Consider the following 20646-nt stretch of genomic DNA (forward strand, 5'->3'; position numbering starts at 1 on the left):
AGTCTCCACATACTGTCAGTGTTCAAGCTGGACTGAATGGTGAGTCCAGTCACGTTCAATTTCAGGTTCATATCATGGGTCAATACACAAAGAATTGTTAAATCCTTCATCAAAAGTCAAATTAGAATTATAAGTAAGGAAAAAAACACCATCATTATTTTCCTAATTTATTTATTTATTTTCCTAATTAAATGTTTTAAGTTGCTCCAGAAATACTTTGTAAAAGTCTTAAAAAGTTTGAACATTTGCTTAATATGAGCAGCCATTTAATATATCATGGCTGCCATCATGTCATAGGTCACATGTCACGTTCATCAAATAATTAGCAACCATGCAGTACGATAGTGAAAAGACACACAAAATGTCGGTGCCCATGAAGCCTAAGAGTACAAAATGGTGATGTAAGCACATCAGTGAAATACAAATAAATTTAGAAACAATTGTAAAACAAAAGTTCACAATGCACAGAAACAATGACAGAAAGTAGTAAGTTAATAATGTCTTCCTGACAGGTACTTCTGGGAAATTCCCAGGTCCTCTCAAGTCAGTGGAAGCACAGTATAGACGTGCTCCAGCTTGCCTTGGTCTTTCTTGCCCATGGCTGTACTTGACATACCTCCAAGGACACACCCCTTGCTGGAAATAAATACATTTGATTTCCTAATTAATGTTACCTTGTGCAAAAAGCTTGTAAGTTTTCCAAGATGGTTTTTCAAGAGGGGCCCATGCAATGTCCTTTGAATCATTCTGTTTGGCTAAAAAGGTCAGAAGGCCAGTGAGACGGGTCAAGTCAAGTGCGGCCACCAAGCTCAGCAACAGCTAAGAGCAGAGATGACAGGGCAAAAGTGAACAATTCATTGACCCAGCGGGGCTCCGTGAGTTCTTTTCCATTCCCCCTCCTCTCTGTGAATGAGTTAAACAAAACCATTTTGTCCTTTGCTTGCTGTCTGACAAGCACCTTAAAGGCGTGTCACTGCTGCCAGGACAGCAGCCTGTGTCAATACACAAAAACAGTTTCGTTTAGAGAATGTCGTTACTAAGTATGACTTGACAGAAGGTGCCAGCCTTGTGATAAGTTGCCTTGGATGCATCAGGGATAAGAAAATACAAGCGTGTTGCATGCAAACAAGAAATGTACGCAGCTATATGAAATGTATAATCTGGGTACTGCCCAAGCAGTTAGTTTTCAAGTCAATAAATTCACCACTTGCTCCATGATGATTAAATCTGTAGAGAACAAAAAGAGCCTTGGCATTTCTGGGCATGTCAGTTAGCTTGCTTTTCTTGGAAGGAAGTCTTCAGAGTTTGGATTAATTATTTGAAACTATTTTAATGATCAAACATGCCAGCATTTTAGTCATGCCTTCAGGATACGATTGCCAACTGGTCTGCCTGATTAATGGTAGCACTTCATTTAAGAGAGGGTAGACAAATATTAAAGGGATTCTTAGCACAAATAAATGGCAGCATACGTCATTAGAGTTGATGGATTAGTGCTGATTATGGTTTCAAGGTTTTGTTTAATGATATTTACTTAAAAGGGTGACAAAGACACCTCTGGAGTTCCATTCCTCTTTAGTGATCTCATCATCTTTCTTCTAAAAAGCTGTTATGTAACTCAACTGAAATCTGCCTGATTCTTAATGCCTTCGTGTCCATTTGGTTAAGAGCTGGTGGACGCCTGACTTTCCTGTCAATGACAGCATCTTTAGTTCAAATCACCTGCTTGCAATTGTAACCTACAAGATTGGGAAGACCAAAGCACCTCCATCCATCCATTATCCAACCCGCTATATCCTATCTACAGGGTCACAGGGGTCTGCTGAAGCCAATCCCAGCCAACACAGGATGCAAGGCAGGAGTCAAACCCCGGGCAGGGCACCAGCCCAACGCAGCCAAAGCACCTTCTGAAATTAAAACAAATGGAGTCTGCTGGTCATGAGTGTTTGGTCAGCCCCAGTTACAGTAAAATCCCATTTAAAGAGCAGAGATTGGCGCTGCTGCCTCTAAGCTGGAGGCACCCGGGTTCAGTTTCTAATACAGGGGCCGTCTGTGTGAACATGCCTAGCGTTCTGTCTTTAGGTACTTCAGTATTCCTTCTGCACAAACACAGTAGGGTGACATACAACTCTGGATTGCTCCAGTAGGAGTTGACTGGGATCTCTCAGGAATGCATTGCTGACTTGTTCTCAGTACTACTGGGATAGACCTTGGATCCCTGGAACTCAGCTGCAGACAGTGGATAGACAGTTGTTCCATTAAGCAGGGTGTGGACTTCAGGGCCTCTAAGCTTATGTCAAGTCAAGTCAAGTTGGGGAGCATGCACTGGTACAATGCGAAACAACTCGGGATCCTGTTTGGCAACCTTCCAGGCAGACCCGCAGTCCAATCCCACCCTCCTGAAATGACCCTATATCTGCTGCAGCCAGGTGTTACGTGCCTGACCCCTTGGCCTGGTCCAGTCACTCGGGTCCCCAATAATGAGGATCCTATGAGCTGGATCACCCTCGGCGAAACGTGCCACATGGCCGTAGTGCCGTAACTGATGCTCCCTCATAATGCAGGTAATGTGCCTCATTTGGGACTCCATGAGCAACCGCTCATTCAACACAAAGTCTAACCAACGGAGAGACACAGTACCAAAGGAGTCCAGTCTTCGTCTCAGATCACTGGATAGCGTCCATGTCTCACAACCATATAGCAAGACAGGAAGCACCAGGACTCTAAAGACTTGGACCTTTGTCCTTTTGCATAAATATCAGGAGCGTCACACACCCCTTTCCAGTGACCTCATGACCCTCCATGCTCTCCCAATCCATCTACTGACTTCATAGAAAGAGTCACCAGAGACATGAAGACATGAATGTCACTGCCAAGGTAAGTAAACCTCTCGACGAGGTCAACACTCTCTCTGCAAACATACACACTGCTGAGAGGTCATTAAAGCCCTGGAGTTTGGTTTTTATCCAGAACACTCGCAAGCCCAGACACTCAGACTCCTCGCTCAGTCTCTCGAGTGCCCCGATCAGAGCCTCCATTGACTCCGCGAAGATCACAGCATCGTCAGCAAAGTCAAGATCCATGAACTTTCTTCACCAACAGATGCCCCACAGCCGCTGGACCCCATGACCTTGCCCAACACCCAGTCCATACAAGTATTGAACAGAGTAGGAGCAGAACACATCTCTGACAAACCCCAGAATCAACTGAGAAAAACACAGAGGTCCTGCCTCCACTGTGCACAGCACTCACAGTACCAGTGTACAGGCCGGCCATGATATCCAGCTACCTCATGGGGATCCTGCGAATCTTCAGGATGTCCCACAGGGCAGCTCGATCAACTGAGTTGAACGCTTTGTGAAAATCAACAAAGGCTGTAAAGAAACTCTGCTGATATTCACATTTGCACTCCATGAGAACCCTGGGTGCCAGGATGCGGTCGACGTGTGGTAGACGTCTTAGGCGTAAAAACCAGACTGTTCCAGTTGCTGGTAGGTGAGCAAGTGATCATGGATCCTATTGAGGACGACCCTAGCAAGGACCTTACCCGGCACCGAGAGCACAGTTATCCCCCTGTACTTAATGCAGTCCAGGCAATCACCCTTCCCTTTCCAGATAGCAATGACAAGTCCCATTTTCCAGTCAGTTGGGATGATGCCAGTTTCCCAAATGGAAGCAAAGATTGCTTGCAATGCCAAGAGGGCAGCCTTACCACCAGCCTGGAGAAGTTCACCCCGAATACCACAGATCCCTGCAGCCTTTCCGTCCCTTAGCTGGTTCACCACCTGTGCAATCTCAGTTGCGTTAATAAGAATTCTCTGTCATCTGATCCTACTGAATTTAAATGGAAAAACGCCCCAATAGGTTCATTCTCATTTTATTGTACAGCGGAGTACATTAAGAGTGTCACTGTCATGAACCTGCCAAGACTCTCTAGTCCTGCTTTAGATAAAAGTCTGGAGGAGTTTAGTATCTTTGAGCACTTGAGGCACACAATAATTTGGACAGGATTATTTTAAACTGTGAATTTTAAAAGAGACCAAACGCCTCCCTTGTTCCCATGCACTCTCCTCCCTGAGCTTTTATGATTTTTACTTCTCTGTTGAACCCATGTCCCGTCTTGAGTGTGCACTCTTTCTTTAAGTAGCCAATCATGTTTTTTGGTTGAAATTGCCTCTTATTACATGTTAAGCTGAGGGCCACACCATCATTTTCACCTGACAAGACTTCTTCAGTGGCAGAAGTGATGAGCCAACTTATATTTTAAAAGTCATCCTGCACTGTTAGGCCAGTGAGAACAATTCAGTTATTTCGTATTTTTCCTAAGCACTCCATATCCGAGTTGAGATCTTTTTTTATGAGTGTTTGGCGTTTGCTTCCTAACAATCCGAGTGTTTCTTGCATCATTTAAGGCTGTCGAAGGAATGGTTCAAATAGACTCCATTTTGGTGGTTGAACCAATCAGAGTGCTCTGTTTATATTCCAATCCTCCAACCGTTGTAAAGCTGTTTGAGTGTATTTTACTAAACTGTCTTTTTATAATAATAAAAATTAAACTCCTTGCTAATATGTTTTATGCTAATAAGCAATGAAAAATTGGGTTATGTACATCTAGCCCTGGAAATTGAGGGACAAATACCTCTCTGGGTGAGTACCCTTATGATTAGGTTAGGGTTAGAATTATCAATAAACAAATTGCAGTTTTCTCAAGGAGGACTCTTAAACTGATTTTAATTACACATGTATGAGAATGGAACCCGGGGCTGAGTTCAATCTGAATCATGCAAAGCTAGCTTTACATTGAGACGAATCTAAACGCCTCGCCTTAGGATGAAATGGCGGCTGACAGACATGTCTATTGCTCCATTCTGTGCGGTTTCCGATTTGTAGCCGTACAATATGGTTGGTCATTGTGGTTCACTGCTGAAGATTGCTAAGAACTTGTCCTGTCTTAAGTTTTTCACCGGTTTATTGGTCAAAAAATATAAAACTCTTATGTGAACATCCTGCCTTTTTTAGAATTTGATTTTTCCGGTGAAGTTTATATGTAATCCAAACCTTTAGTGGCAGCGCTTGGCACATGAAAACACCTGCCATGTGACTTGATCAGAGTGACCCCAGTTTGTGACTTGGAGTCTGTCAGCCTCACATTCGTAACTTCAGGGTCACTCGCCTTGCCCAACAAATAATGTCATCGATGGCATTTTGTATCTAATGAGCTGCCATGCCCACCTGACAGTTTAAAGAAATGCAATTATTTTCAGTATTAGTCTGATATAATAATAAAATGTAAAAGCCCCAGAGACTGTTAAGAATCAGAATTGTCAGATGACTGGAAAAGGAGCATCGCTTAGCTCTGACTCAAGGGAAACCCCTCTGTGTCCAAGGCAAAGGCTCCTGGGCAGTGAGAGAGAGGGCAGCCTTGGTCTGCTTTGACAGCAAAAATATATTCTGGCTTTTATAGTGGGTGACAGCGTATTTTAAGGACACTAAACATGCTGGGTGTGTTCGTAATTAACACACACAAGCAAATAAAACTCAAATAATGAACACTGGAAAGCCACCAAAAAAAGACGTAAATTTCATTTTACTTAATTGCCTTCTCTGTTATTTTTTCCACTTTTGCTGCCATATATTCCAAGTTCCAGCTGTTTAATTGATGAGCTGATAATTTTATTGTTTGTTGACATTCATTTGGTTTTACTCATAAGATGCCTGCAGCGAGAATCTCTTCATTTAATTTTTTATTTTAAATGGAGTTTTTCTCTCTATTTCACTCACTTGCTGTCACCGATTTAAACTAAATATCTTCTTGCAAAGACGTCTAGACATGTAACTGTATACACACCAGCTGGCTGGGACTTCCAGACTGGTTCCTTTCAATTTTTGGAAATATTTTGAGTAAATTTGATGTTTTTGTCTTAACTGTTTTTAAGATACTAGCTCTGCTCCCTGTCTAAGACAGGTTGAAATCTAAGTAACATTAACATTTGCAGAGCAAGATCTATTGGAACTATTTTGTAATGCATGTAGTAGTAAAATGCATTGCATTTTTCATTCCAACAGATGGTGCATCACAAACTTTTGTAGTAATAAAATGCATTATTACAAATGTTTGTGATGTCTCATCTGTTGGAATGACAAATGTAACACATATGTTTCTTTTGTATTATATTTGATATGAGATTCATAAAAGTGGTGTTAATGTTTGTGATGTACCATCTGTTGGAATGACAAATGCAATAATAATAATTCATTACATTTATATAGTGCTTTTCTCAGTACTCAAAACGCTATCCACACAGGGAGGAACCGGGAAGCAAACCCACAATCTTCCACAGTCTCCTTAATGCAAAGCAGCAGCACTACCACTGCGCCACCTGTGCAATGCATATGTTTCTGTTATATTCTATTTGGTGTGGGATTAATAAAAGCAGTGTAAATGTTTGCTATACACCATCTGTTAGAGTGACAAATGGAATGCATATGTTTCTGTTATGTGCTATTTGGTATGGGATTCGTAAAAGCAGTGTTAATATTTGTGATACACCATCTGTTGGAATGACAAAATGGAATGCATTTCATTACTGAAAACATTTATGGTGCACCATCTTTTGGATTTATAAAAAAATGGATGAACATACAGACAGGCACACATACACTTACCCTTTCATTAGGGTGGCTTCTCATCAGTATGATTGCCATGGCATAATGAACAGTTACTGTTCAGCATTGGTTCTTAACGTGTGTATGATGTTTTTTCTGGGGGTGCGAGGTGTTGTTCTCATAGTTGTTTGTAATTATGTGTTAAACTAGAAACAGAAATAATTGTCCTCCATTCCATAACAAACCAACTAATTTTAATTTGGATCCAGTGCATGCTCCCAGCCCCTCTATGTCAAGAATTTGTCAGGATGATGGCAGGCAGATTCACTACGTGTCCTCTGTGTGTATAAAAATAAAGCGCCCACCCAGTCCTACATTTTGAACTCACTGAACGTCCTGGAGATCCACTCTGCATGTTACCCCAGAGGCCACACAATCTGATCTCTGGTTTTCTTTGTTGTGCACTTCTTATTTTTTTTCTTTTATTATTAACACTTAGTGGTGCTGTTTAGCTGTTATAGAGTGTCCAGTATTATCTCAGTTACATAGCTACGTTATTATTATTTGAGGCGAGTGACTGCAAATCTGTATACAGTCGAATTGCAAATACAACTTGAATGTTAGTTTTTAAGTCTCCTTCAGAAAAAAACAGAAAGCTAATTCCTTTTAAACTAATGTACATCTCAAATCTTAATATTCTTTAAATCTAGGGGGCTTTTCTCCCTGCCCGCTTCACTCACCAACCCCCCCAATCGGCAATACGCACCACTAACTTCACGTCTCTGCCACTTGCGTATGTGGATTTCATTTTCACCAAGCAACAAATCTTTTAATTCTCGCGGATACGCCTCTTCATTGTGTAGAAACACTACTTTTCCCTGATGGAAACATGAATTAGATGATCTACAAGTCTCTGACTTAAAGTTTAAATCCAAACAATATCTACATACATCTGTCATATCACCTGTGTCCATATATTCAGTCTCTTTTCGCTGTTCTGTTATTTCACTGAGTAATAATTTCCACTTGTTTGCACTAATGCGATCTTTACTATCATTTTTTTGAGACTTTCATTATCTCTAACCTGCTCTGCATGTGTATCATGCCAACGTTTTTGAACCTCTTTACGATGTTCTACTTTGTCATCTACTCTTTGTCTTTTATTTCCGGTCCCGGGCGTGGTTAAATCTCTTGGCACAAAGTCTCGTCTCATGGGACGTGAAAGTAACTCTCTAATAAAAGTTACGTCTCGTCCAAGGATTTATTTTATTATAATAGAGAGACAATTGTTAAGCATGTTCTGCTTGTAACCTCTCTCATTAGTCACCTAATACGATTACCTAATGTCACTTTAACATCACACTTCTTGTGATTGAACACTCAGAACATTCAGGATGACTGCAATGACTGTTGGCCACATTTCCACGCTGGCTCTGTCTGTGTGAAGGCTGCATGTTCTCCTCATGTGTATGATCACTCGCACTTGTTATTTCTGCTTACTGTCGGCGTTTTCCCCACATGTAAAAGTCAAGTACAATTGATTGGTTACTCTAAATTGGACCGAGTTGAGGTGAGTGTGCCATCCAGAATTCGAGCTGCTTCTATTCTCAAAGTTGCTACAATATGTTCTCTTACCCCATCACTGTCTTTTGGAGTAAGTTAAGAAAATGAATGAATAAATAAATGAAAGAAAGAAAGAACATTACCTGCTCTGCGTTGATGCGTCCCTGTTTTGAGGGTGCTGATGTTCATTTGAGTTCACAGAGTTCAGGAGTCACGTCTATGGTAGCTACTGTACTGGTGAAGCCACACAGTTAGCTGATTAGGACAAAGCAGCAAATGGGTAGAAAAGAATGAAAGAGTAACCCTGCCAGAATCATAATCCATGAAATGTTTTATGTTGACTGAGCTCAGAGGCGTGGAAGCACTCATGCAGGTCGAGCTGCCAGAGGGCTAACATGTCTTCTGTGGGAAAACTCCTGACAAACAATAATTATAAATTGTTCTGACTAAAAAACAAAACAAAACAAAAAAACACACACAATCTCAGCGAGCTTAACCCTTTCAATGCTCACAAGTCTGGATCTTGGGCAATGTGGTTACTTATCCTCCTAAACCGGATCCCTGAAACCAGCTTTTGCCTTTCTTTCTTATATTAACAAGTCTGTGATTTTGAGCCATGTCAAACAGATCCTCCCACCATCCATTTTCTAACCTGCTTACCCAGTTTCATGGCAAGGGCAGCTATTATACAGCTAGTATTTGGACAGTGATATCATTTTCATTATTTTGGCCCTGTGCTCCACCACAATGGGTTTGAAATGAAGTAATCAAGATGTGATTGAAGTGTACACTTGCAGTTTTAATTTAAGGCATTTAACAAAATCATTGTATGAGCCATCTGGAAAAGACAGTTATTTTCTTACATGGTCATCCCATTTTAGAGGCTCAAAAGTATTTGGACAGACTAACATAATCACGAATATCACGATCATTTTCAATACCTGATTGAAAATCCTTTGCAGTCAATGGCTACCTGAAGTCTGGAACCCATGGCCTTCTCCAAATGCTGGGTTTCGACCCTACTAATGCTTTGGCAGGCCTTTACTGCAGCTGCCTTCAGTTGCTGCTTGTTCGTTGGACTTTCTGCCTTCAGGTTTGTCGACATCAAGTGACATGCATGTCCAATTGGGTTAGGTCAGTTGATTGACTTTGCCATTGGAGAATATTCCATTTCTTTTCCTTAGTTTTCTGTCATATGTTTTGGCTCATCTGTAATGTGAAGCATCGTCCTATCGTTTTTGCAGCATTTGCCCGAATCCGAGCAGAAGACATAGCCCAGTACACTTCGGAAATCATCCTGCAACTTTTGCCAGCAGTCATATCATCAACAAACACCAGTGACCCACTTCCATCGGTCACGTATGCCCATGCTACATCACTGGCTGCACTATGTTTCACAGATGATATGGTTTGCTACAGATCATGAACTGTTCCTTCTCTTCTCCATACTCTTATTTATCCATCCCTTGGTACATATACTTGTCTTAATTTCATTTGTCTAAAGAAAACTGTCCCAAAGTTGATATTTTTTATATTTGTGTATATTTTTGGCAAAGTCTATCCTTCCTATGCTTCAGGATTACCAGTGGTTTGCACCTTGTGATAAACCCCCTGTATTTCCTTTTGTGAAGTTTTCTCTTGAGTCTAGGCTTTGGCAATGACAGGCCTACCTCCTACACTGTGTTCTTGGTTTGGCTAAATGTTGTGAATTGTTTTTTCTTCACCAAGGAATTAATTCTGTGATCATCCAGCACAGTTATCTTCCATGGTTGTCCAGGCCTTCTGGAGTTGCTAAGCCCACCAGTGTGGTTCTTCTCTTTAAGAATGTACCTGATAGCTGATTTGATCACTCCTGGTGTTTCTGCTAACTCTAGGATGGGTTTGTTTTGTTTCCTCTCCCAAATGATGGCCTTTTTTCACTTGCATGAACAGCCCTTTGGACTTCATATTGAGAGTTCACAGTGACAGCTTCCAAATGCAAATTCCACACTTGGCATCAAATTCCAGACTTCTTACCTGCCTAATTGTTAATGAAGTAATGAGCGACCTGCTCACACCCAGCTATGGAACAGCTTGTCATTCAAATGTCCAAATACTTTTGAGCCCTGGAAAGGGTAGGGGCTATCAGAAAAAAATGGCTGTCATTCCTAAATTGCTCATACAATATTTCTGTTAAACCCCTTGAATTAATGCTGAAAGCCCACACTTTAATCATCTAATTATTTCTTCATTTCATATCCATTGTGGTGATGCATAAAGCAAAAATGATGAAAATTGTGTCACTGTCCTGGGTTGGGGGTGGGTGTTTTATTGCTATATTATAATGTACCATTCTGTCAGCTGTTACAATTGTTTATAATTTATACTTCATTAATAAAAATTTGATCACAAAAAAAAGAGAATCGCAACATTGTCCAAATACTTATGTACATAACTATAGCACAGTGGCCAGCTCTTTACAGGATAAACCTTCACAGGGTACACTTATACCCATTCCTGATGGACCTAACACATAGTCTTTTGGTGCAGTGGGTATCCTCATAGTTCAGGGGTTCAGAGCCCACATTTGGTCATGGTCCATAGTTTACATTTTCCATCTAGCAATCATGTGTTCTTCACACATCTCAAAGACATGCATGTTAGAATAACAGACAATACTATGTTGCCTCAGTGTGGGTATGTGTGCCCGGTCAAAAGTTGATTTTTGCTATGTGCCCAGTGTTACTGAGCTTTGGCTCAGCAAGACCCTCAACTTGATTAACTGGGTCTGAGAATGCATGTATGTCTGCATGACTTTAAGAGGACATGGGAGCAACTTGGGAGCATCCAAAGCAACAAAATGACACAGACGTGTAGAGAGTGTGTGAATGCCAACAGTGATTAGGCCAGGATTCAAACCAGAACTCTGAAACTGTAAGGCAGCAGTGTCACCACGGCACCCTTAGTTTAAGTTATTTATGGCAAGCCAAATTAACATTTAGAGATACCTCAAAATGAATTTCAGATATCGTAAAATGTAACTTACTTTTTAAGATCTCTGAAACTCACATTGAGATATATTAAAATAATTTCCTTTACATTTTAAGATATCTGCAATAGGGCGGCACGGTGGTGCAGTGGTAGCACTGCTGCCTCGCAGTTAGGAGACCCGGGTTCGCTTCCCGGGTCCTCACTGCGTGGAGTTTGCATGTTCTCCCCGTGTCTGCGTGGGTTTCCTCCGGGCGCTCCGGTTTCCTCCCACAATCCTAAGACATGCAGGTTAGGTGGATTGGCGATTCTAAATTGGCCCTAGTGTGTGCTTGGTGTGTGGGTGTGTTTGTGTGTGTCCTGCGGTGGGTTGGCACCCTGCCCAGGATTGGTTCCTACCTTGTGCCCTGTGTTGGCTGGGATTGGCTCCAGCAGACCCCCGTGACCCTGTATTCGGATTCAGCGGGTTAGAAAATGGATGGATGGATGGATGGATATCTGCAATACATTTTGAGATATATCGAACAGATTTCAAGACATCTCAAATACATTTTCAAATATCTCAAAATAACTGTGCCTGCAATTCAAGATATCTTCAAATGAATTTTCACATATCTTAAATTTCATTTTAATGTATCTCAGAATAATTTCCTATTCTTTCAATGGGACATCCTGTTTATTATAAGATATCTTACAATGTATTTGAGATACCTTAAAATGAACAGGAAGTGATTTTGAGATATCTGGAAATGTATTTCAGATATCTTAATTTGTGTTGTAGATATCTGAAAATGCTTTTGAGATATCTTGAAATAATTAAGTGTCTTTTTAAAGATATCTGAAAATGTATTTTAGATATCTTGAAATGCAACTTGAGATATCTAGAAAAACTGTATATTGTAAGATATCTGAAATGGAGCAGAGACCCATTTTAAGATAGGATGAAATGAATTTTACATATCTACAAATGTATTTTAGATATCTCAAACAACAGTGAATTTTAAGTTTTCTTAAATGCTTTTTAAGATATCTTAATTTTATTTTGAGATATCCTAAAATAACTCCTACTCATTTTAATATATCTCAAATTCATTTTCAGATATCTTAAAATAGACAGGAAGTCCCATTGAAAGAATAGAAAATTTTACAGGAAGTGACTTTGAGATATCTCGAAATGTATAGCATATCATTTCAAGATATCTTGAAATCTATTTGATATATCATAAAATGCTTTTCAGATATCTTAAAATAAATGCATTTTTAGATATCTGTAATTTAATTTGAGATATCTAAAATGCATTTCAATTTAATGTTAATCAAGCTTGCCATAGTTATTTATATCATCATAACTCTTCAGTGCATCAATGAAAAGAACAAGTAAAATTGTCACAAAAAGGCAAAATATACACTTAGCAATACCAAAAAATGATCCAATAAAAGAGAGCTCTCCAAATTAATTCAACAGTCCTGATAAAGGCAGTCGTGTGATTTTAATATTGTGAATATAGGATGCTGAACTGGAGATCTGTAGCCACCATTCTCCATCAGTGCTCACTACTGTGTGTGGCAATAGTGATGGCGGTCAACACGTGACTGTTGACCAAGGGGTGGCTGTTGAACAGCAGGAAGGTCTGACATTCAGTTTGAGATATGAGAAGCATAATAGAGCATTGATGCACAGACACAAGGAGGAGAAACAAACTCCACACTACCAGTCCCTGAGCTGGACTGCCTACAGAATAATCAGTAAATATCCACCCACTTCAAAACCAGGGGAGGCATCATCATCAAAAGTACAAAAACTAATAATGATAACATAAATATGTCCACTGGTCTATGCTATACATTTGTTTTCTTATGATTCCAATCATTTTTATAGTCAAAATCGCTGACTTTGAGCATTTCCTGTTCAAATACAGGAGAGAAACATGAGGTGCGGCAGCGACAAACCTCACCTTACCTCGGACTGTGCTGTCCCTCACACACTGGGTTGGTGCATGCAATTGGCACGTGCCTGTTGCTGTCTCTCTGTATGTCGCTAATATAATGTTTGCAGACACGTTTATTATACACCCTGACTTTCCACAGTCCGGCTAATATCTTTAATGAATGTGTGTGACATATCTAGTCTTGCTGATCGGACATAAAACCACAGTGGAAAGGCACAAGGAGAGGCAGACAGTACCGTGCCGCACTGAAGGGGGCGGATGTGAGCTCAACAGGTGCTTGTTGCTGCTGTTCTTCTAAAATAAGTTAGCGATATCAGAAAGTCAGGTGCACTGCAGACGGTCCGTTTATTTTTATTTTTTATTCCGACTGACTGCCAAAATGGAAGATTATATATCTAACCTTAATGATTTCTCACAACTGGACTTTCAGTCAAAACAGGAAGTGATAAATAACGGAAGACCAACGCTGGAGCTAAAAGGTTTGCTTCAAACTAAGGGACAACTAAATTTTTTGACTTTAAATAAAATATGCTTTTGTTTTTCTTGTTATCCAGTTATAACAGTCTGCATTAAAATTGATTAAAGCATCAGAATTAAAAGCTTTTAAAAACAACTAAAAATTTCAATTAAGGCCAAAATTGAAGTCCGTTTTTTTTTTGTACACTACTCTATACTTTCATTTGTATTGAATGAGTATGAATTGTGGAATTGCAACGGCAAGTTTAGAACACATGGAAGGTGCAGAGCAAATGTGCTCTCTCTCACCGCTATAAATGTAACGATCTTTCATAGCCAAATATGCACCTTACCTATGTGTATGTAAAGACTGCTGATGCGATATGAAACATAACCAGTAGTCAATGTGCAGGCTGCCAATTGAGTAGTGAATAAGCTACTCTTTTGGGTTCATATATTTGTAAATCTGACTCGGAAGGAGCCAGTGCCTCACCAGCCATGAATCTCATCGCACGTCACTGTACAAAACTGATCAGTAATCAAACAGATAGTCCTGTGCCCCCATACCTATTAGAAGTAAGGCTACCCATTAATAATTGAACTTATGCCCAACATTCTATTTACAACATTCAGTATTAAAGAAGCAAACCTTTTCAGGTAAAGTGTGGCATTTGGCTGTTTAAACAGAAGGACATTAAAAGGTGACATTATTGAAGTGTTGAAAATTAGTGAATGAAGGGAATCGAGACTGTTATTTTAAAATTAATTCATCAAAAACACAACACAATTGGAAACTTGTTAATGGTAAATTTGGCACAAACATAAGGATGTTTTTCTCCACATAGAGAAGCATAGACACTTAAGAATAAGCTACGAAGAACTGCGGTAGACTCAACTTAACTCAACTTAATATTAAGGGCGGCATGGTGACACAGTGGTAGCACTGCTGCCTCGCAGTTAGGAGACCTGGGTTCGCTTCCTGGGTCCTCCCTGCGTAGAGATTGCATGTTCTCCCCATGTCTGCGTGGGTTTCCTCCGGGTACTCTGGTTTCCTCCCATAGTCCAAACACATGCAGATTAGGTGTATTGGTGATCCTGAATTGTCCCTAGTGTGTGCTTGGTGTGTGGGTGGGTGTGTGTGTGCGCCCTGCGGTGGGCTGGTGCCCTGCCTGGGGTTTGTTTCCTGCCTTGCGCCCTGTGTTGGCTGGGACTGGCTCCAGCAGACCCCCGTGACCCTGTAGTTAGTATATAGCGGATTGGATGGATGGATGGACTTGATATTAAGTGTATAGGACTGCTGAGCTTTGTTGGGCTGAATGACCTGTTCTCGTCTAGACTGTTCTAAAGTTCTGATGACACACATAGGCTCCTGGGTGGAGAAGTAATAATAGTTTTGTCACAGTGAAATTCTCACTTGTTTGTTTGACCAACATACAACACCACACCACTTCTAGTGCCATGGTAAACAAGAATATTCAAATACGTAACCTCATTTTATGTAAAAGAATCAAAATTAGTTTACCGGTGTACTACTGCGGTGTGCATATGTGATCTGCCCTTAATGACGCACATTCTACTGAACAATACATTCTTAAGATTTTTAATAAATAAGGCCCAATTGGGTGCTTCCCCCAGGACTTCTAGTTTATCAGAAAGAACTGATTCATAACCCGGGCTCAGAGATATCACTGCTTTTTTTAATGGTCTGGTAGTGAGTTGTTTTTGGTTTTTTTTTTACTATATTTAGTTATTTATGTTTGCATCAATCCAGTAATATTTGTGATTTTGTGAACTAAGACCAGCAAATACTAACTAAAAAAACAACAACAAAAAAATCCCCAGTTTCCAGTAGGCATGCAGCACAGCTATTTTTACCCTTTCCATTGAATTTAATCTTGGTGACAGTGACACATATGTTATTCATTTTTTATTTCTGGGAAAGAAGTGAACTGTTATCATTTTTATGTCTTTTGCTTGCATTTTTAGGAAAAACTTAGTTGTTCCATTTGGATGAATAATGAACTGAACTTGGACTGACTTACTGGCAGCCAGTTTCAAAGCCAGTATCTGTTAATTCACTAATTCACTGACAAAGAAGACGAGGCAGTCCTTTGCTCACAGGGTTTACAAACTGAGAAGGAACCTTCTGCATCCTTGAAAAAGATGAATCTGCCTTTTTGCACTTGGTTTTAATTGAAAAGCGAGCAGCGTGAAGTGATGTTATACAGTAGGTTGTTTCCGTCCATTCACTCAAGCATGTTATGACACTCACCTACTCCCATGTGCGAGATTGCCTCCAGTTGTTTGTGAGACGTCGCTTTTGCAATGGCTTCAGGCAAAATAAGGGGGAAAGGCAAAACATCCCTAAAAAAGAAAACTTCATTTTAGGGTGGAGAGCAAGTTAGGGCTTTAAATGCAAGTGCAAAGAACAAAATTTGAAGAAATGTGGACTGACCCCAAAGCTGACCCATTCGCTGACAACATTTACAGATGTCTAATAAGATTATAGAGTTCATTCCAAAGCAGTCCAATCAATGGCAAAACATGGCTGGATTAAGACACCTGCAGGACCCTAGGTGACTTAGCTCCTCAACAGAGAGTTGATCCTACTGTTAACAATGCAGTGAGTGGACATTGGGCTGTTTCATTCAGTATGGTGTTTCTCTGTCACTTAAGCAATCGAGGGGGAGCCCCCCTTGGTCGTGCCAGCAGTGCACAAATAGTCGATCATTTAATCAAATGCGGGTGATCCCTTTGAGATGCGGATCCTCAATTCTTTAATCAATTTGGGTGGGGGGTCATCATTTTGGCAAATGTATTCTCAATTTTTTTATCAAGTGGAGGGTGGGATTGGAAAAATGGCCACTTGCCATCATGAGCCCCAGGGTGTGTATCTAAAATGCCCTGATTGTAAATCTGCCCCTGTCTGATGGAAACATCAGCCCCAGTCTCTAGCTCTAGGACACACAGGCCATAGCCCATCCCAGCAGCATCAGGTACAAAACATGAACCAACTCCAGTGAGGGAACAAGTCCAAACTAGAGCTGTGATCATTTTTTTAAGCGAATAAAGAAAATACATAAAGGAATAGGAACGTATGCAATTAAAATAAGAAAATAACCTCCCATCCCTACCACATATGAAAAAGAAATGCAAAAAATAGGAATGATGACTGAATGAAACCTGCATGCATTCAGAGATGATGGCCAAACCCCAAAAGAAAATGCCACAAGGACTGTGAGCTACTGTTATCACCACCAGACGTCCAGTCATCCACAAAACTGGTGTCTAAGAGCCATTTCCTGATATTGGGTCCTGATATTTCATTTATCCCCAACTTCAAGAACTCATGAAGAATCAGCAAACAGAAAGAGGCCTTCCAGTGAGAGGCCAGTGCCATCTTGGTGGCAGTGATACTCAGCAATAACAACCCCTGCAGGACTGGATTAAGACAGAATGAGGAAGGGTTTGAGGTAGACATTCAATACAGAGTGACAAAGGGGTAACCCCAAAACATGTAGAGGACAGTTCCTGACACCTTTAGGGAGCAGAAGTGACACAAAATATACAGTAGTAGCCACCAGTCACCCTAGCACAGAGAAAACACACAAACTCAGCCAGCCGTCAGCCAAGGATTTGAACCCAGTACTGTTTTCTGCACTAACTCACTGTAACTTTTTTGAGTAATATAATGTGGACATTGAAACATTTTAATGGCACTGTAAACGTGCACATTTTGTGTTGGTGTGAAAACATGTTTTATCAAGGAAAAATACTAATTACTAAAAATCCAAGCAGACAGAAAAATAGTTTAAGACATTGGCACAGTCCCTGGCATGCGTTATTATTAACCGATCAAGCAATGTAAATAAACTTCATTATTTAGCCTACTTGTTGTAGACTCAGTGCTGCTGTACTAGCACTGTATCAAGTAAGGGCAGAGGCCTTCTGCAAAGATGTCTGTTATTAAACACATAATAAGGAGGCAGAAGGTATGGCACATCGTGCAAAAACCGACTCCTGGAGGCAGTGTGGCTTACTAAGTATAGTACTGGATGTGAATCCATAAAGTTCGGAGTTCATTTTGCCACCAGTGACTCACTGTGAACTCGTCTCAGCTTGAACTGTAGGTCTAGGGAGGCTATTGTGCTACACATGTGTGGTTTGCAAGTCATGTTCAGTAAGGTATTTAAGTGTTGAAGTCATCTACTTAACGGTGGCGCAGTGGGTAGCGCTGCTGCCTCGCAGTAAGGAGACCTGGGTTCACTTCCTGGGTCCTCCCTGCATGGAGTTTGCATGTTCTTCCTGTGTCTGTGTGGGTTTCCTCCCACAGTCCAAAGACATGCAAGTTAGGTGCATTGGCGATCCTAAATGTCCCTAGTGTGTGTGTGTCCTGCAGTGTTTCCTGCCTTGCACCCTGTGTTAGCTGGGATTGGCTCCAGCAGACCCCCGTGACCCTGTAGTTAGGATATAGCGGGTTGGACGATGACTGACTGACTGATTGAGTGATCTACTTTTTTTTTGTTTTTACCAACCTAAAGCCTCATTTATAAAACTCACTTACACTTGAAAATGTGTGTCAGCCATTTCTTATGCAAAAATCGGGATTTGTAAAACACAAATTCAGCCTGGAAATTGGTTTAAAGTTACGAGAAGTTTTGATCATCCATAAGTCTTACGCAGACTTTTTTTTGGTGTTGGCATTTTAGCAATTTAGGCAGCAGGACAATGAACCGAAAAATCTCATTTCGTCACGTTTTTAAATAATGTGTCAGTCGAGTGACTACTGCGTAATGGCTTTTGTAACATAGGCGCCAGTTCAGCACATACCTCTAGCACTTCTTAATCAACTTACAAGTCACTCATGATCTCAAAAAATACAATGCCATATGGTCATGGCCTCCTAATCATCCCCATACACTGATTGGCTTCATCACTCTGTCTCCTCTCCACCAGTAAGCTGGTGTGTGGTGGGCGTTCTGGCGCACTATGGCTGCCGTCGCATCATCCAGGTGGATGCTGCACACTGGTGGTGGTTGAGGAGATCCCCCCCTTGTATGTAAAGCGCTTTGAGTGCCTTGAAAAGCGCTATATAAATGTAATAAATTATTATTATTATTATTATTAAAATGTGTTAAGTTTGTCTACATACTTTAATTGTGGTGAAATAAGCACTTTCTTAATTTAAGAACTTGGAAAATGTACACATAGCACATAGCGTAACATTGGGTTAGGGTGAGGGTGACTCAGTGAACTGATTTGAAAGTTGGAGCGTTTCCTGTTATTTATTTGCTTCATAAGTTACACATATCACGTTTTTGCTGACTATATGTTTTGATACAGGAGTATGTGTGACGTGGGATGGACATTTGCTCAGACCACCTCGCCTCTGTTTGTACAGGCAGACATAAGCCACAGCTACCTGCGCTATCATTTAATCGTTTTTGCTGCCTACCCAGGATTGGAACATCTTCAGGCCTGTGAAAGGGAAAATACTGAAGACAAACTACTCCAGTTGAAAAAACTCTCAAGCACAATCTGAAACAGTGAACTAACTGAGACTGTACAGTGTATTTCTCTGTCTCTTTTAAGGATCTGCAATGGGCAAGAGACAGTTGCTTTGAGAAGGACAGCTTATAGTATTCATTGATACATCTGTCCTCTAAACCCGCTTACCCAGAGCAGGGGGAAGCTGCAACCTATCCTAGCAAGCAATGGGTACAGGCAGGAATGCTTGGACAGAGCGCCAGCCCATCACCAGGTGAACACACACACACACATCAGGAGACAGTGCACCTAACCCACATTTTCTTAGATCCACGGGGACCCATAAGCAAAAATCTCCTTTATTTGGGATTTATTTTAGTAACATGGCCCATCATTTGGGACAGGTGATAGAAGAGGGCCTCCTGGCCACTTCTTAAACTCCACCAAATTATAGCAAATCTGAAGTTCACATTCAGTCAAATCAGGCATCAGCACTAATAACTGTACCAGCATGGCTCCCACTTGTTTGTTATTTAATTCATCTTCTTTTCTGAAATATACTAACAAGCTTTAATTATTGTTTACTTGAGTATTGAACTGTAAAAAAGGAGATACTTAAGATATACAGTATCTCAGTGCCTTTAGTTACATTCCTTTTCTTTTTCCAGTTTGTCAGTTGTGAGGTGACTGGAAGACATTCACATCCATCATCTTGGCAGACTCCAGCTGGGCACCTTGGCAAAATATGATGAGTTTATGCTTTCTAATTGGATCTTTGAAAGTAAAATTCAAGTCAAAGCACTGCTGATATCCAATGATAGCCAGGATTTGGTAGATACAACATGACTTATTGTCTTTAAACCAATGTGCCGTGAAATGGCAGTGTTTAACGGTCCGGCTGTTGTCTCCAACAAAAGATACCAGCCACTACATCAATTTCAAGATATCTCTCTATTATATAAAAAAATCTTGGGTCGAGATGTGATTTTCTTGGAGACGCTTTAATGTCCTGCGAGATAAGGAGGACAACTGCTGTACAGACTTTTAAATGCCCTTGAGCAAGGCCTTAACCTGCAATTGCTGAGCGTTTTGAGTAGTGAGAAAAGCGCTATATAAATGCAAAGAATTATTATTATTATTAAATGTTCAAAGCACAGCACGTCAGCAGCAGCAGCAAGCCAGCAGCTGATCGAGCAAAGAGGAGGTAAAAAAAATGTATTTGTTCCCCATTGTATCGACGTTTAAGAGGTGGTTTTGGAGGAGCGTGTGTTCAGCACCCCTTTTCACAACGCGAGCAGCAGAGACGCAAAGTGGCTGGCGTGTAGCGTGCCCCAGGGTGGGGGTGAGGGGGGGGGGCTGTTTAAGCAAAGCCCCCTAGTATATATTAAAATGAATCAAACCTTGCCCCACTTGTTGTCTAGACATCGGTCAGTTTAACTACAGTCACAATATAAACAGTCGTACATATAAAAGATTTTTATTCCTTTCACCCAACATTGTGTTCTTGATATTGGCTTGGTAATTTCAAGATTTCTATTCAGAGGATCCAACCATTCATTTGTACCCATAAGTACCCATCTATTCCATTAAAGAGACATTAAGAGTTAGAGCTTATGCT

General features: G+C 40.7%; 1 protein-coding gene across 2 annotated transcripts in view; it reads right to left on the minus strand.

Moving 5' to 3' along the window:
• Nucleotides 1-20646, minus strand: part of si:ch211-168d1.3 (ras and Rab interactor 2) — a 54512-nt gene that overhangs the window by 12753 nt on the left and 21113 nt on the right. Inside the window, exon 5 of one of the 2 annotated variants that reach the window (XM_039769217.1) lies at nucleotides 15814-15905. In XM_039769217.1, the coding sequence (XP_039625151.1) occupies nucleotides 15814-15905 (92 nt within the window). Of the gene's footprint in view, nucleotides 1-8312; nucleotides 8579-15813; nucleotides 15906-20646 lie in introns of those variants that run through there. The other variant, XM_039769218.1, reaches the window with a different exon arrangement.

Source organism: Polypterus senegalus, chromosome 11 (genome assembly GCF_016835505.1).
Source record: "Polypterus senegalus isolate Bchr_013 chromosome 11, ASM1683550v1, whole genome shotgun sequence".
In the NCBI taxonomy this organism is placed as follows: Eukaryota; Metazoa; Chordata; class Cladistia; order Polypteriformes; family Polypteridae; genus Polypterus; species Polypterus senegalus.